At 36.5% G+C, this 13,880-nt stretch overlaps 1 protein-coding gene across 3 annotated transcripts in view; it reads right to left on the reverse strand.

Annotated features, from left to right (window-relative positions):
- Positions 1-13,880, reverse strand: part of arhgap42a (Rho GTPase activating protein 42a) — a 40,162-nt gene that overhangs the window by 9,045 nt on the left and 17,237 nt on the right. For 2 of the 3 annotated variants that reach the window (XR_007138973.1, XM_047805633.1), the window contains exons 5-15: positions 9,879-9,980; positions 9,677-9,787; positions 8,346-8,450; positions 7,464-7,593; positions 6,450-6,550; positions 6,216-6,325; positions 5,908-5,967; positions 4,275-4,353; positions 1,859-1,898; positions 1,703-1,765; positions 158-232 (exon numbers count right to left, since the gene is read on the reverse strand). Coding sequence is in view for 2 of the 3 variants with exons in the window: in XM_047805633.1 (XP_047661589.1) it covers positions 158-232; positions 1,703-1,765; positions 1,859-1,898; positions 4,275-4,353; positions 5,908-5,967; positions 6,216-6,325; positions 6,450-6,550; positions 7,464-7,593; positions 8,346-8,450; positions 9,677-9,787; positions 9,879-9,980 (976 nt within the window). In the remaining variant the exon portion in view is untranslated. The remainder of the gene's footprint in view (positions 1-157; positions 233-1,702; positions 1,766-1,858; positions 1,899-4,274; positions 4,354-5,907; positions 5,968-6,215; positions 6,326-6,449; positions 6,551-7,463; positions 7,594-8,345; positions 8,451-9,676; positions 9,788-9,878; positions 9,981-13,880) is intronic. The other variant, XM_027134141.2, reaches the window with a different exon arrangement.

Raw genomic sequence — 13,880 nt, forward strand, 5'->3', positions numbered from 1 at the left:
ACAAGCTGCATTATTCTTATTAAGTTCAAGAGAGAGGAAAAAGTGGCCTGGTTTAGGAAAAACTGTTATAACCACTTCATGTCCCTATAAGCATGCAACTCAATATAATAAGAGTAACAAACACAAACGAATAAATAAATAAGTTTAAATGCTTTACCAAACACAGAAGTCATAAGTCTCTGTACTTTAGAGTTCACGCCTCCAATTCTGTACAAACCCATCGTTTGGATACCTGGGAAAATCCAAGAAATATATATTTAAAAGGATGAGAGACAAAGTAGGAGTCTGAGTGTCTGGGACAAGTCTTTTTTCAACTAGGCTCAACAACCACATTAAACCTTCACAAAACTATAAAAAAAAAGTTTTCATTTAAAATGTGTCTATGTGTCTAATATAATGTGCCTCATGGTGATTGTGCCCCTTCCACAAGCTGTGACCATGCATGATACTATTTCTAAACTAGTGCACACAAATTATCTTTTCAGTATCCAGTGCATGCAGCAATGTGAAAACTGAAACTGTGCTCAATAAATTGCAACGTGCAAACCATCTCCTGCTAGCACAACATGCGCTATTCGTCACCTCGCAGTTAGAACATACTCCGGGAAAATAAAAACGCTGACCATTATCTAGAATAGCAGCTTTTATGTGGGATGTCAAGACACACATCTCAGAAATGAAATGTTGGCCAAGAACTTTAAACTTCGTACTTCAATCCCTTTAGTCTTTATTAGTTTACTTCACTAGCAATTAATGTTATTACATTTACAGCATTAAGCAGACTCCCTTATCCAAAACGATTTACAGAAGCGCTTTGTTGGCAAACATATTCACGCTAGCTCACTAGGTCAGGTGTCACATTACATTAGCTAACAATTTTTCAACGTGTCAACACATCACAGGGCACAATCTTTCTCTCTCTCTCTCTCTCTCTCTCTCTCTCTCTCTCTCTCTCTCTCTCTCTCTCTCTCTCTCTCACACACACACACACACACACACACATTCCTGCACTACAGACAATTTAAAGAAGCCAATCAGCCTACAACACATGTCTATGTACTGGGGAGAAAACTGGAGAACCAGGAAAAAAAATAATAAATGTGCGGAGAACACGCAAACTCGGCACACATGTGGTGCGGGTGGGATTCGAACCCCCGAGCCCCCAAACAAAACATCACGCCCCATATCATCAATCAGCCAAAACAAATGCGTTTTTGCATTAAAACCTCTTGGGCCAAAACAAATGTTTGGAGTTGGAGTAACGTGAGTCTATCTTACCTAAAAACACATACTCCAAATCTGTCTTCAGATTAGATCATGGAGCTATATAATCAATGTCACAATCACATTCACAGTTTACCTTTAAAATGTGGAAGCCATTGTCAGAATCAGGCCAAATTTTGACAGACAAATTGCCATTGCTTAAAATGGCTGCATTTATAACGTTCCTGTTTACACCACATCAGTACATCTGTGTGATATATTTACAATAGATGATTTTGGGTAAGATAAACTCTGATTACAAGTTCCAACACCAAAAATGTCCTGTTTCATCAACTACAACAGGGATAAGGAGAGAAATGTTGTACAACTGATTTTTTTAAAACTATTCTTTTAAATCCAAATCACAACACAAGAATAAGCATGCATGTTTATACAGGAAGAAAAGAAATATTCATCTGGGATTGTAATTATCACTCACCTCTTGTCTCTACAAGGTGAATGCACTTCTTGACAAAGTTAAACCCAGCCTCATTTAGGAATGCTGCACACACAAAGGATGCGTTGCATTAACCTGCCATTATGGGAACATTTCTTAATTCTGAGACATGTGATTATGTGAGAGAAGACAACTTACTTTCTTCTTTCTTGTTTAGAAGTGCAGGAAGTGTGTAAATCTATAGATCACAAGACATTACTCTATTAAAATATATATCTCATGCACATTATATAAGCTATAAGACAACAATTAATACATCGTTGGAATACAGTGTTCAGGCAAATCAAACCCACAGCCTTCTCTTTCTCTTTTGTGTGTGTGTGTGTGTGTGTGTGTGTGTGTGTGTGTGCCTGTGTGTTTTGTTAAGAGTTAAACTATTATGGGTAAAATCCAGCCTAACCATCGCCTTGACTGACTGATCAAAGGTTCACAACCATAAATAGCCATGAATGAAATATAAACACACAGGTCTGTCATCTTCTCTTCCTGGGCCTCAAAGTTTCCACACAGCACGTCTGATCTGTCTACTGATAAAGATTAGAAGGAAAACAAAACTTATTAAGAACTACTTAAAAAAGCAGCACACACAGGAAAGAAAGACACAGAGTCTCTCACGTCAACATTTCTGTTCAAATCATACCAATCTGACTTCCTGCACTGCTAAAAATATAAAAGTAATGATGTAAATTACGTAACGTTAAACCATTAGCAGCAGAAATATTTGTTTTGCTCAAACCCATTTGAGATCATACAGATGGTTAATACATTAAAGGCGAGTTGATGGACCTGTTGTGTTATATTTCATTTATTTTGCTGGCAAATCTACCGGCACTTTTCCCTTTAGCGTGAAGCCGAACTGCAAATGACGCAGTGAAACATTTCTAACCAGATGGGTGTGGTCTATTTTAGATGACTCCGCCCACACCAGTAAGGTATGAGAGCTAGCTGAGTGGTTTGATGAGGAGGACAGTCATATGCAACAGCCTTCACTCTTACCCGATCTCAACCTAGGCAAACATTGTGAGGCTGGAGTGACATATCAGACATGCTGTCCTCCACCATCATCAAAACACCAACACAGGAAAAATCTTATTGAAGAACGATGTTAAATCACTCTAATACATTTCTGTAAACTTGTAGAATCTTTGCCAAGTTGAACTTAAGCTATTCTAACAGCTCCTCATGGACCAAAATCTTGTCATTTGTTATTTCATCTGTCACATATATCATCTGTATAAACACACGGAGCCTTGTGAAAATATGTGCATTCTATAATCTATTCGTTATTTCTATATTTTTATACCTTTTCAAGGCTAAAAAAAAAATTGGTTTATTTTTGGGAGTAAAACAGCCTCTTACTTTTTATTCTTTTATGAATTATATTATAACTCCTCAGGATGAGACAAAATATTTGAACATTTAAAAACATTTTATTTCATTTCTTCATTTCTAAGTATTATTTAGAACGTTATAAAATAAACAGTTTGAATTCGCCTGCTTGCTCTAACAGGAATTAGAGCAAACTCTCTGGTTTCCCTAGGTATACTTTAACAGATGCCGGTTACAAAGATAAATCATAAAATTTGATCTAAAGCAACAGATATTTGAATATTATTTGAGACATGCCTTGAAAATCATTTGCTATTAGTATTTGTGCTGTTGTAATAATCTGTGTTGGAAATCGTGTTATTTTACTACATTTTTTTCTGAAGACTTACAAGTTCAAGTTCTTTTCTATTTTTTCATGAAACTTCTGAATGTTTTTTCATGTTCTGACATGATTTATCTTGGTTTCTTTCTTTTTTCCTGCCATTTTAACAGGGGTGTATAGACCTTTAAAATCCATTGTACATCTATTTAGGTTTCAACAGAAACAGGAAGGAAGTACTCAACAGCTCAGAAGCCAATCATCCAGACAAACCGGACTCTGGATAATTGTTGCACCTTTTTTATGAGTCTGTCCCAAGCGTACCGGAAACCACAGAGACAAGCTCCACCATAAAAACACATCTCGACACCATAAAGTGATGACCTCGCACTCCTGGTTCTACTTGGCTTGTAGTTTATTGAATAGCTGAGAAATTCGAGCAAAACTTTCTTTTTTACACTGGATGTTTTCCTCTGAATGAGTCATGGTAAAATATTTTACATATAAATAAATGATAAAGGAGATGATAAATGGTCTTATAGAAAAATAACGAATAATGAATTCCAGGTGCGTTTTATTCCTCTTATAAAACACTTATTAATCATTTTATTTTTCATTTCATACTCTTTATATAAATCGACTGAAGTCGATGCTTCATATCAGTTTACAGATAATATTGTGGAAGGTATATAAATAAGTTTTATAGCAGCAATAAATACTTGTTCCCCTGCTTCCTGTTGAAGTTTTTAAAACGTAAGAACTTAAGAGTTCTCTGTCCTTAAAGGAGTCTTAAAGGAATCGCTTTAGATCCGTCTCACACAAAGTGGTCACACTGGTGACTCCTTCCAAAAATAATAACAGTATACAGTGTACAGTATAGGATTGGTGTAATGGGTGTGTTCTTACTGGCTCTTTCCCATCCATTGCCTCCATCCACAGACGTCTGTTGGATTCAGACAGAGCCTGCAGGGTGATGATGCCATGCCTAAGGAAAAAAATAATCACAGTGAAGAGGTTTTCTGCAACAGTACAACTGTTTGTACACATCATCTTTTGCACAACAGAAACTTGGATGTACTTCTAGTTCAGTCAGGATTAAATAGTGAAGAGCACAAAAACACAAAGAACAAAACAAAGAGGATGCAAAAAACAAACAAACAAAAAAACCAACAGCAAAAGAACAAACCGCACTGTAATGTTTGTAATGTTATTGATGCATCATTCACAGTCAACTCAGGATTATTAGCACCAGTTATATTACTTAAACATTACACACACTGATTCAAAACTTCCACTCAAACAGCTGGAGAAAATGACTGCCACTTCTTAATAATAGTACAGTTTACTGTAATGTATCATAGACAGAAATACTGTACATGCCTTCTAACAGGAAGCAGTTCACACGATGCACTGCCAGAACTTAACCAGAGACACTAGAGCTTGTGAAGATAAATGGCATCATAAATACTGTTACGTAACAGCATTATACTATATTCAACAAAATAATGAAATCCAGTGTATGACCAACTGAACACAGAAACAGTTGTGAAACACAAAAGCAGTGGTTTGCAACGGTCTTTCGCTATAAACCTGAACTGAAACCATATACTGAAACAAACCTAAGAATGAGTTCACAATATGCATATGAAGAAGGGGGGGGGGGGACAGTTCACATGATGAGCACTAACAATAAACAATGCTTTTCACAGCTCTATCCAGTATTGATTTGCTGTAACATGCTTGTGACTTCTGTATGTAGCCACAGTTAACTCCAGATGTCACATTGCATAGTGGTGAATGTCCCTAAAAAATATATTGTTATTTTTAGTTATACTGCAATGTTGGAATACTGGCAATGAAATAATGCTTTAATTCAACCTGCAAATTTCCTTACATTGCTCTCTAACATCACAACAATTTGGCTGCCATGTTTGCTTATCTTGACTGTCCCTTGACTTTTGACTTGCTTTTATAAACTTTAAACTCCTCTTTGAGAAAAAGACGCTGGCTGCAGTACTTTTTAAAAACGGGGCTGCATTCCTATTGCTTTCCACTTTCCATAAGGAAAACGTGTGCAAGTTTTTTTTGCAAATGTGAAAACTTACTAAGAATACAAAAGGACTGTAAAGTACAATCATCCAGGAGCGTCTCAAATTTTGTTAGAAATGACAGGAAGTGATTTAATTCTGTTATTCTGGCAAAGATTCAACTAATCTTGTTTGCAGTGGGTGCAAATCCTTTTGAAATCAGAGTTCAAACTACCTGAAAGGATTTTATTCATTCTAAAATAATCATGTGCTAAAATAAAATCGAGTGTATTCTCATTCCGAAGGTTATCTCACTTTTTGCATCTTATTTATTTTCTAGATCCATTTTGCTCATTTTCATGAAGGGTGCCAATAATTCTGGAGTTGACAGTACAATTAGTAGCAACTAGCAAGGCGAAAGATGTAACGGCTAAGCAAAGCATGTGAAAGCGCAGGTAGCATGTGGGAGTTCACGTGCAATCAAAACACAATGCAGGTAAAATCAGACATACCGGTGGACTTTATAGAAACACTGAAGAGAAGCGAACAGAATCCCTTGACAAGTGTTATTTCTTCAGTTATGAAGAGCAAGAAGAAAGGAAGTAGAGAAAAGAATGTTGAATGGAGTCCCTGAGAGACTTCTGAAGTTGCCAAGGAAAACATTCAAGTGAAAAATGCAATATATGTAAAAAAAAAAATCTCTACCACACCCTGTAAAACCAAACGTCATAACGTCCTCACTGACCTCGCAAAAGCCTTGAAGGCATTGAAGGAGAAAAATGTGCTGTAATATGCAGAAGTATAAAAACTGAAAACAAACCTTTCCACTACTTCAATATCGAAGCAGAATCGCTTGTCGATGGAGTCTGTCCTTCTCCTGATGCACGACTTGAGCTTGAATATTTCAGGTGGACTCAGAACCAGTCCGTTCTTCACAAAGTACACAAGAGTCACTTATTTAGCATAGGAAACTACTGTGGATATCAATGACTTGGATATATTCTAGATTTGAAAAAAAAGAGAAAAGACAGTGTTTTATAAATCACTTTTATACCTGTTTGCTGCCAGATTTGATTTCAGAGCTGCTCATGGTGAACATTTTAGTCTCTTTGTCATACGTGCAGTAGTGTCGACTCCATGTGAATCCCAGAGGACCTTTAAGATATTCAACATATAATAAATGAACATTTATACTGTACGTGCTTTCAAATAAAGAGAGAGGCAGAGAGAGATACATGTTAATAATCATCAGCCATGAATGGGGGCTTTAAGCACTGAGGGGGATTTTTGTGATTGTAGGAGCATTTTATCAGTGAGTTGTTTGTGGGCATTTGTGGTTGTTTTAGGGTGGGGGGTGGGGGGTGTCAGATGGGTGGCATTTAAATTGTGTGGGTATTTTAGGGTGTAGGGAAATTAATCTGATGTTTAGCTGTGAAGGTACAAAATATCATCTCCATATCTAAGCAGTTTATAAACATTCATTCAATCATTCATTTTCTACCGCTTATCTGAACTTCTCGGGTCACGGGGAGCCTGTACCTATCTCCGGCGTCATCGGGCATCAAGGCAGGATACACCCTGGACGGAGTGCCAACCCATCGCAGGGCACACACACACTCTCATTCACTCACGCAATCACACACTACGGACAATTTTCCAGAGATGCCAATCAACCTACCATGCATGTCTTTGGACCGGGGGAGGAAACCGGAGTACCCGGAGGAAACCCCCGAGGCACGGGGAGAACATGAAAACTCCACACACACAAGGCGGAGGCGGGAATCGAACCCCCAACCCTGGAGGTGTGAGGCAAACGTGCTAACCCAAAAGCCCCCATGCCCCCAGTTTATAAACATATAAATGAATAAATGAATGAACGAATAAATAAATAAATAAACAAACAAACAAACAAACAAACAAATAAATAAAAATGCAGATCAGGCATTATTAAACACACAAGAAAAGATAGTAATTAAAATATTAATAATAATAATATATAAAAAAAAACATCTTCTTCTTCTTTTTCTTCTTCTTATTATCATCATCATAATAATACAGAGCTACTCACGCTTTTCCTGTACATAAAGAAAGCCCTCCATAGTCCACTGTCCTGGAGCTTTGAAGTCCTGTTCTGCTGACCTTATCCTACGCATCAGATTCTCCACTTCCTGTCTGGTGCTCTCAAAATTATTCCTTGTCTTCAAAGATTAAAAAAAAATTATTCAGGTTCAGGAAGTTCACAGAAACATTAAACCAAAAATGTGGATGTTATTAAAAGAGAATGAATGGATAATGAATGCCCACTCTATCTTAACGTCCACTAAAATCAGTAAATAGCAGTGTGAAGTAGTCTTATGCATTTTTAAACAACAAAATCAGATAAACTATTGAACTGTCCAGAACCAATAGTCTAAAACTCAGCTATGTAGTGGAATTGTTTGCAAGTGTGCTATTTAATTACACACTAATTATCATTACTACTGAGTAACCAACATTACCATCTAATTACTATTACCAACAGGAGACTTATTTAATCTTTTTAGGTCAATGTTTTTATCCTTTTATCCTCTTTTTATCAATAACAGGAAGTAGAGAATATTATAATAAGCCATACAGGGTTTCAGTATGTATCGTTCCATGTCTGAGAGCTCAAAATTTCAGCGTGCTTGAGTCACATGTGCTCATCTTTCATTTATATAAGAAGAAAAAACATGAGTTGTTTTTTTATAGTTTTGACTCATAACTCATACTTGCAAACTGGAATGTAAAACTAAAACGATGTGTTTTAAAGGTCGCCTGGTCTGGTAATAAAGGTCACTGGGTATTGTTGCATTTTAATAGTGCGTAGGGATAAATACATTTTTACATGTTAAAAGTCTCTCATGCAGTATGTCTTTCATTTTTTATTTATGGCATCAGGTGAAGAATGGAGTGTAACACAGACTCTTACATTCTGTAGGTTGAACTGAAGTTGCTGTTTATAAGGCTCAAATTCATGCGCCAGCTCGTAACCCTCATGGTAAAATGTGAACAGTCCTTGAAGGAAAGCCAGGAGCTGAGAAAGAGAGAGAGAGAGAGAGAGAGAGAGAGAGAGAGAGAGAGAGAGAGAGAGAGAGAGAGAGAGAGAGAGAGAGAGAGAGAGTGAAAACTTCAGTATGAAGATGTTTGGTATTTGACATTTGTTCTCAGCCATGGAACTTGAAAGAAATGTTCTGGTGCAATCATGACCACAATTAAGCCTTACAACAAATGAAAAACAACAAATGATCCAGCTTGTCCAAGCTGTCTGTGCCTGTAGCATTACGGAGTTTAGCTACATGGTGATGTATTTTTTTATTCACGCTTGTAGATTACTGTAAGTCAGACAAACTGTAACTAGGTGGGACAAAGAATGAAGTACATTTCCAACAGTGTTCAGTTTAAATAAACTCCAATAAAGGTTTTCTTTCCGTTTGCCAGTTACAACCCACCAGCCATATTTTCCCTGTCACATCACAGATACCATCTGCAGAAGATGAAGGCTAATGTGTTTCCTCTGAGACATGGTGTGAAGCCACTGCATCTTGTTTTTGTACTGCTGCTCATGCTATATCGCAAGGCATCTATGCACTTGTAGGAAAGTAACGCCATTAATAGGTGTAGAAGTGTCAGGATTTGCCATCTCCAAATGCTAAATTTCTTCCTTAGCTATAAATGACATCTTGTGTTGTTAGATTGTTAGACACTTTATTGAAATGCATCATAAATGTGTTATTTTTATCATGTCATTTCCGAGCAAGGTGAGACGCAATGCAGTCAATAGCACTGCTGCTTCACAGCTCCAGGGTCTCTGGTTTGGTCCTGTGCTCAGGTTTCTGTTTTGGTGGAATTTCACATGTTCTCTATGTATTTGCGTGGATTTCCTTCAGGTTTTCCGATTTCCTCCCACAAACATGCTGCCAGCTGGAATGGCTGCACTAATGTTCCATAGATGTATGTGAATGTGTGCTTGGTGCTCTGTGATGGACTAGGGTCCCATTTTGGGTGTATTGGGTGCTGGAACCGAGATAAATGAATGAATGAATGAATGAATGAATATGTTTCCCAGCAACAGCAACAAACCGCTGAGAATTGCACTGCATTTTCATTGGCTGTGGGTTCAGATAGTGAGGAACTAAGTTGTGAGAAATTACAGATTCTAAATATTCATTTATCTACAACAAAAGTGTGTCACTGCTTATGTGATGTTCAGCCAGAATTGTTGCAAATTTGAAAAAAGTATTACTATTTTATCATCCTCACCGGCTCAACAAATTCAAATTTCTTTTTTTCCTGCACTTCTTGGATCTTGAAGACGTATTCAAGAGAGGCGTCACAAAACATCTGTCGCTCCTTATTGATCTGAGTATCTGCCTGAAAAAAAGGACAAAAAAAAAAAATCAAATAAATACTCAGACATGGTGATTATAAATATACAATAAGTTAAAATGCTATAAACTGATACCTCTTGTAAAAATGTCTCTTTCTTTTTTGAGGACAAATTCAGGTGTTTTTCCATAAGGGTATAATATTTCTCTGTTTCCTTGTCAAATTTCTTCTTTCCGTCCTTCAAGAAAATAAGATAATGATAATGTTGATAACAAAACTGGAATTTCCTTTGCTGTAATTACAAAGATAAATGCCTTGTGTAAAAAAAAAGTTATATAACAGGGCAAACAAGCTTCGTGCAAAAGCCTCATTAAAATGTTTTGAAGATGTCCATTTGTTTACACGATTGGGTTGGATATGGACAGAATGCATTTTGAGTGGCTGTCTAACCAGCAGGTGGCGTGTTTTATTCCTGTCCACTGGACCAACACAAAGGTGTAGGCAAAGTCATTGAACTGATACTTTGTATTAATTCCATTTCAATATTCAATAAATCAATAAATACTTAAGTCTGCATCTAGAATTGTGACGTGTGTGGAAATGATCACAATCCAGATTCATAAGGTACATTTTTAATTTTACATTCAATGAACATAAAGAGTGCTTTCAGCTATCTATATATCTATATACAATGCAGCTCAGTGCAAAAACACTAGTGAAATCATACACAGACAAGTTTAAAAATAAGATTTAGGTAAAAAAAATAATAATCTGTAATCTGAAGACAATGTATGCAGTCAAAAAGGCATAGACATAGAGACATAGTGGTTACACATGCAATACTGTAAAATATGAATAATAAATGTATTATAAGCAAATATATATATGTATTCTTTAAATAGTGTAAACATTTTATAAAATCAAAATCTTTTCATATTACCATTTGAATGATATGCAGCAATACTAAACAATATGTTCCCTTAAAGAAAACACTCCAGTGATATGGACAGATACAGAAAGAGTTTAATGCCCTTATATTGAAAGTGCAGGCAGAGAAGAAAGGACAGTTTTTCCTCCACTCACTGCTTTTTGTGCATTATGGTTGATTATTAATTTATACGGAAATGGAAAAGTCTGGAAATAGCTGAACTTCACTTGAAAACATTGTGCAACCTTACTCACTATATCAGACAGAAAACCACAGTGCACATGTATTTTTCAGTCTTGTTATCGTCAGAGGGATTTTTTAATGAACTTTTTTTTTCAGTCAAAAGAAGAACTGTGCAATAACAAGTAACTGAAATGACATTTGTTGGAAAAATCTTTGTTCTACTTTCAAACAACACATAGGCTACCTGCTTTTAATATACACAATTCAGAACCTATGCTAACTAGCTAACTAAAAAAGTATGCTAGCTACATTCTCACCATATACTGTATGTAGAAGAGGAAAAACGGTCATGAGTTAAATGAAACAGAATTATGACATACTGAAGTATTAGTGTTAAAAACCCTGATGAATCATTGCAAGCCTCCAAAACACTGAAAACAACAAGGAACCTTAGTAACAAAAAGTATGCTAGCTATATTTTCACTATTTATGTAGAATAAGAAATAAGCCATGAGGTTAATTTACCTCATGGCTTATTTCTTATTCTACATAAATAGTGAAAATTTCTGAAGATTTCTGAAGATTTCTGACATATTCTGAGGTATTAGAAATTAAATATCTGATAAACCAGTGCAAGCATCCAAAACACAGGTAAAATCTCTAAGACCTTTGCACTCATTATCCCTTCAATCTTTATTCCTAGTAATTTAGAAATAGAAATACCCAGAGGTATGCTAGCTGGCTAACTTTGGCTCTACAACTACCCAATTAGGTTTCCACATCGACCTTGAGCGTAGCTGAGCTAGAAAGAACGATCACATTCCAAAATCTAAAGGACAATTATTAGTTTTTACATCTCAAATGTTTGACAGTGTAGTTATAGTAGGACAGGAAAAAGATCAGTCAGTTATGGAAGTGTTAACAGTCATGAAACTGATGATTCATAGCAGGCAGGTACAGCACAGAGAACTGAGAAACTTGTAGTTAGGAGATGACAGATATCAAGAAATGCATGCTTCACTAATTTTTAAACCATGGGTCTGTAAATCACAGCTATAGAATAAATAAACCAGAAAGTTAGTTAACTACATAGTTAACTCACTATGCCTGCAATATGCCCTTGTAGCCATCCACTTCTGGACATAACAGTGAGAATGTGATTTTAACAGAAAACAATTATTTACTCCAGACCCTTAGAAAAATTGCAAAACATATCATAATGGTACCCCAAAAATGTAATTGAATTGAAAAATATGTGTTAAATAAGTCATATGCTGAAACATCATTGTCTTAATTTTTAACTGTCCACAATCAAAACAAAGAAATACCCAGATACCTTGCTAGCTAAATCTCTAGTTAACTGTATGTCTACAGCAATACAGCTACCAAAGTATCCAATTAACAATCTATATATGAACACAAAAGTATTAAGATAATGGTGTTCCAAAAGGGATAATTGCAAATAACCTATCAAATTGTCCTGTCCTAATCATATTCCAAGACATTCCAAAATATTTATCATCTTTAGATTTTCGAATTGTTTAACTAATGACTTAACTAAGAAATTAGCAGCTGTTAAACTATTTGTTCCACTAATAAACTGGTGGAAATCACCTAGTTGTGAAATAAACTATCCAGAAACTATGCTGGGTAGCTCCGCTCAGTAGCTACTCTTTTAGCCTCATGCTGCGCACATGGACTATCAAACTTCTGACCAGGAACAAAAATGATGGAAACGCCCTCTCCGTTTGGAATTCTTACTTTTCAGGAAGCTGTGCTAAACCAGAGTTCAGCATATGATGTCATACCAACATGGCCGCTCATGCTGTCAGACTTGATTGAAAATTTAAAGTCTTGGTTTGAGGAATTTTAAAATTTGACCACATTCTTTTTAAGACCTTCATGAAATGAATTCTTTTCTTGAGACTGCAACTGAAATCTGATCCATGCTGTTTGTTTTTCCTCTACGCCATTATCCAAAACTTTCCCATGACCCTTTACTTGCAAACTTGCCAAATGACAAAGCAGAGGAATCGCATTTCTGACATGCTTACTCCAAGTCCTCCAGCCATCTGCTGACTAACAATGACATCATCTTTCCTGAACCATTAGGGCTCTTGTTTAGGAGTACTGAGAGAAGTACACATACAGTATTCTGAACCTGGAGGAATAAAACTTGGATGTTTGTAGTGTTGGTGTGTGGTCTGATGAGGGTGTAGACATTTGTGTTTGTGGTGGGACACTGGGATGTCAGTAATGTGTAGTTTTTATGCCCTCATTTGTCATGTGTGTGTCTGCTCTAGCGAAGGAGGTTGAACAGCCGGACAGCCGTTCCCTTTGACCTCTATGGTCTTAATGTCAAAGCTGAGCAAGTTCCATCGCAGCTCTGTCTGAAGAATCTGGGACTAAAACAGCCAAATAAGGCAGCATGTTTTCGGCTTTGGATCTTTCCGCAGTGAGCTGATTCGGCAGTGCATAGCTGAAAGGAGGGAACACTTCCAGCTCATCAGGACTCAGCAGACTGCTTCTTAATTCCCTGCATTTAATCATACCACTTTCCTAATCCTGGTATTGAAATACTGGCGTTCTCCACATATTAGCATTTTCGATTTTCCCAACACACCTGAACTCATTCAAATAAGTTTAACTTAGGTGTGTTTTAAGCATCAGTCACACCGGTACAATCCTTTGATTTTCAAGGCCATGGAATGTTAAGAAAAATGTAAAATGTAAAAAATGTATAAAAATGTAGTGCTCAATATCTTAAAATCACATGCAGTGCTTGATTAGCATTACTACCTCAAAGCTCCCTGGTTTGACAATTAACATGGGCTACTGTATGTGTGAAGTTTCCTCTGGGATCTCCGGTTTCCTTCTACCCTCAAAAATGCATGCTTGCTTATACAAAATTGTATGACTGAGAACGTTAAAGAAGTTAATGAACCATAGAACCTAGGGTTGGGCGATAAATCGATTTTATCGATGAATTCGATTGTGTAGTTTACATCGATTTGTTTTGAATGAAAA

The sequence above is a fragment of the Tachysurus fulvidraco genome, chromosome 21 (genome assembly GCF_022655615.1).
Source record: "Tachysurus fulvidraco isolate hzauxx_2018 chromosome 21, HZAU_PFXX_2.0, whole genome shotgun sequence".
Classification (NCBI taxonomy): Eukaryota; Metazoa; Chordata; class Actinopteri; order Siluriformes; family Bagridae; genus Tachysurus; species Tachysurus fulvidraco.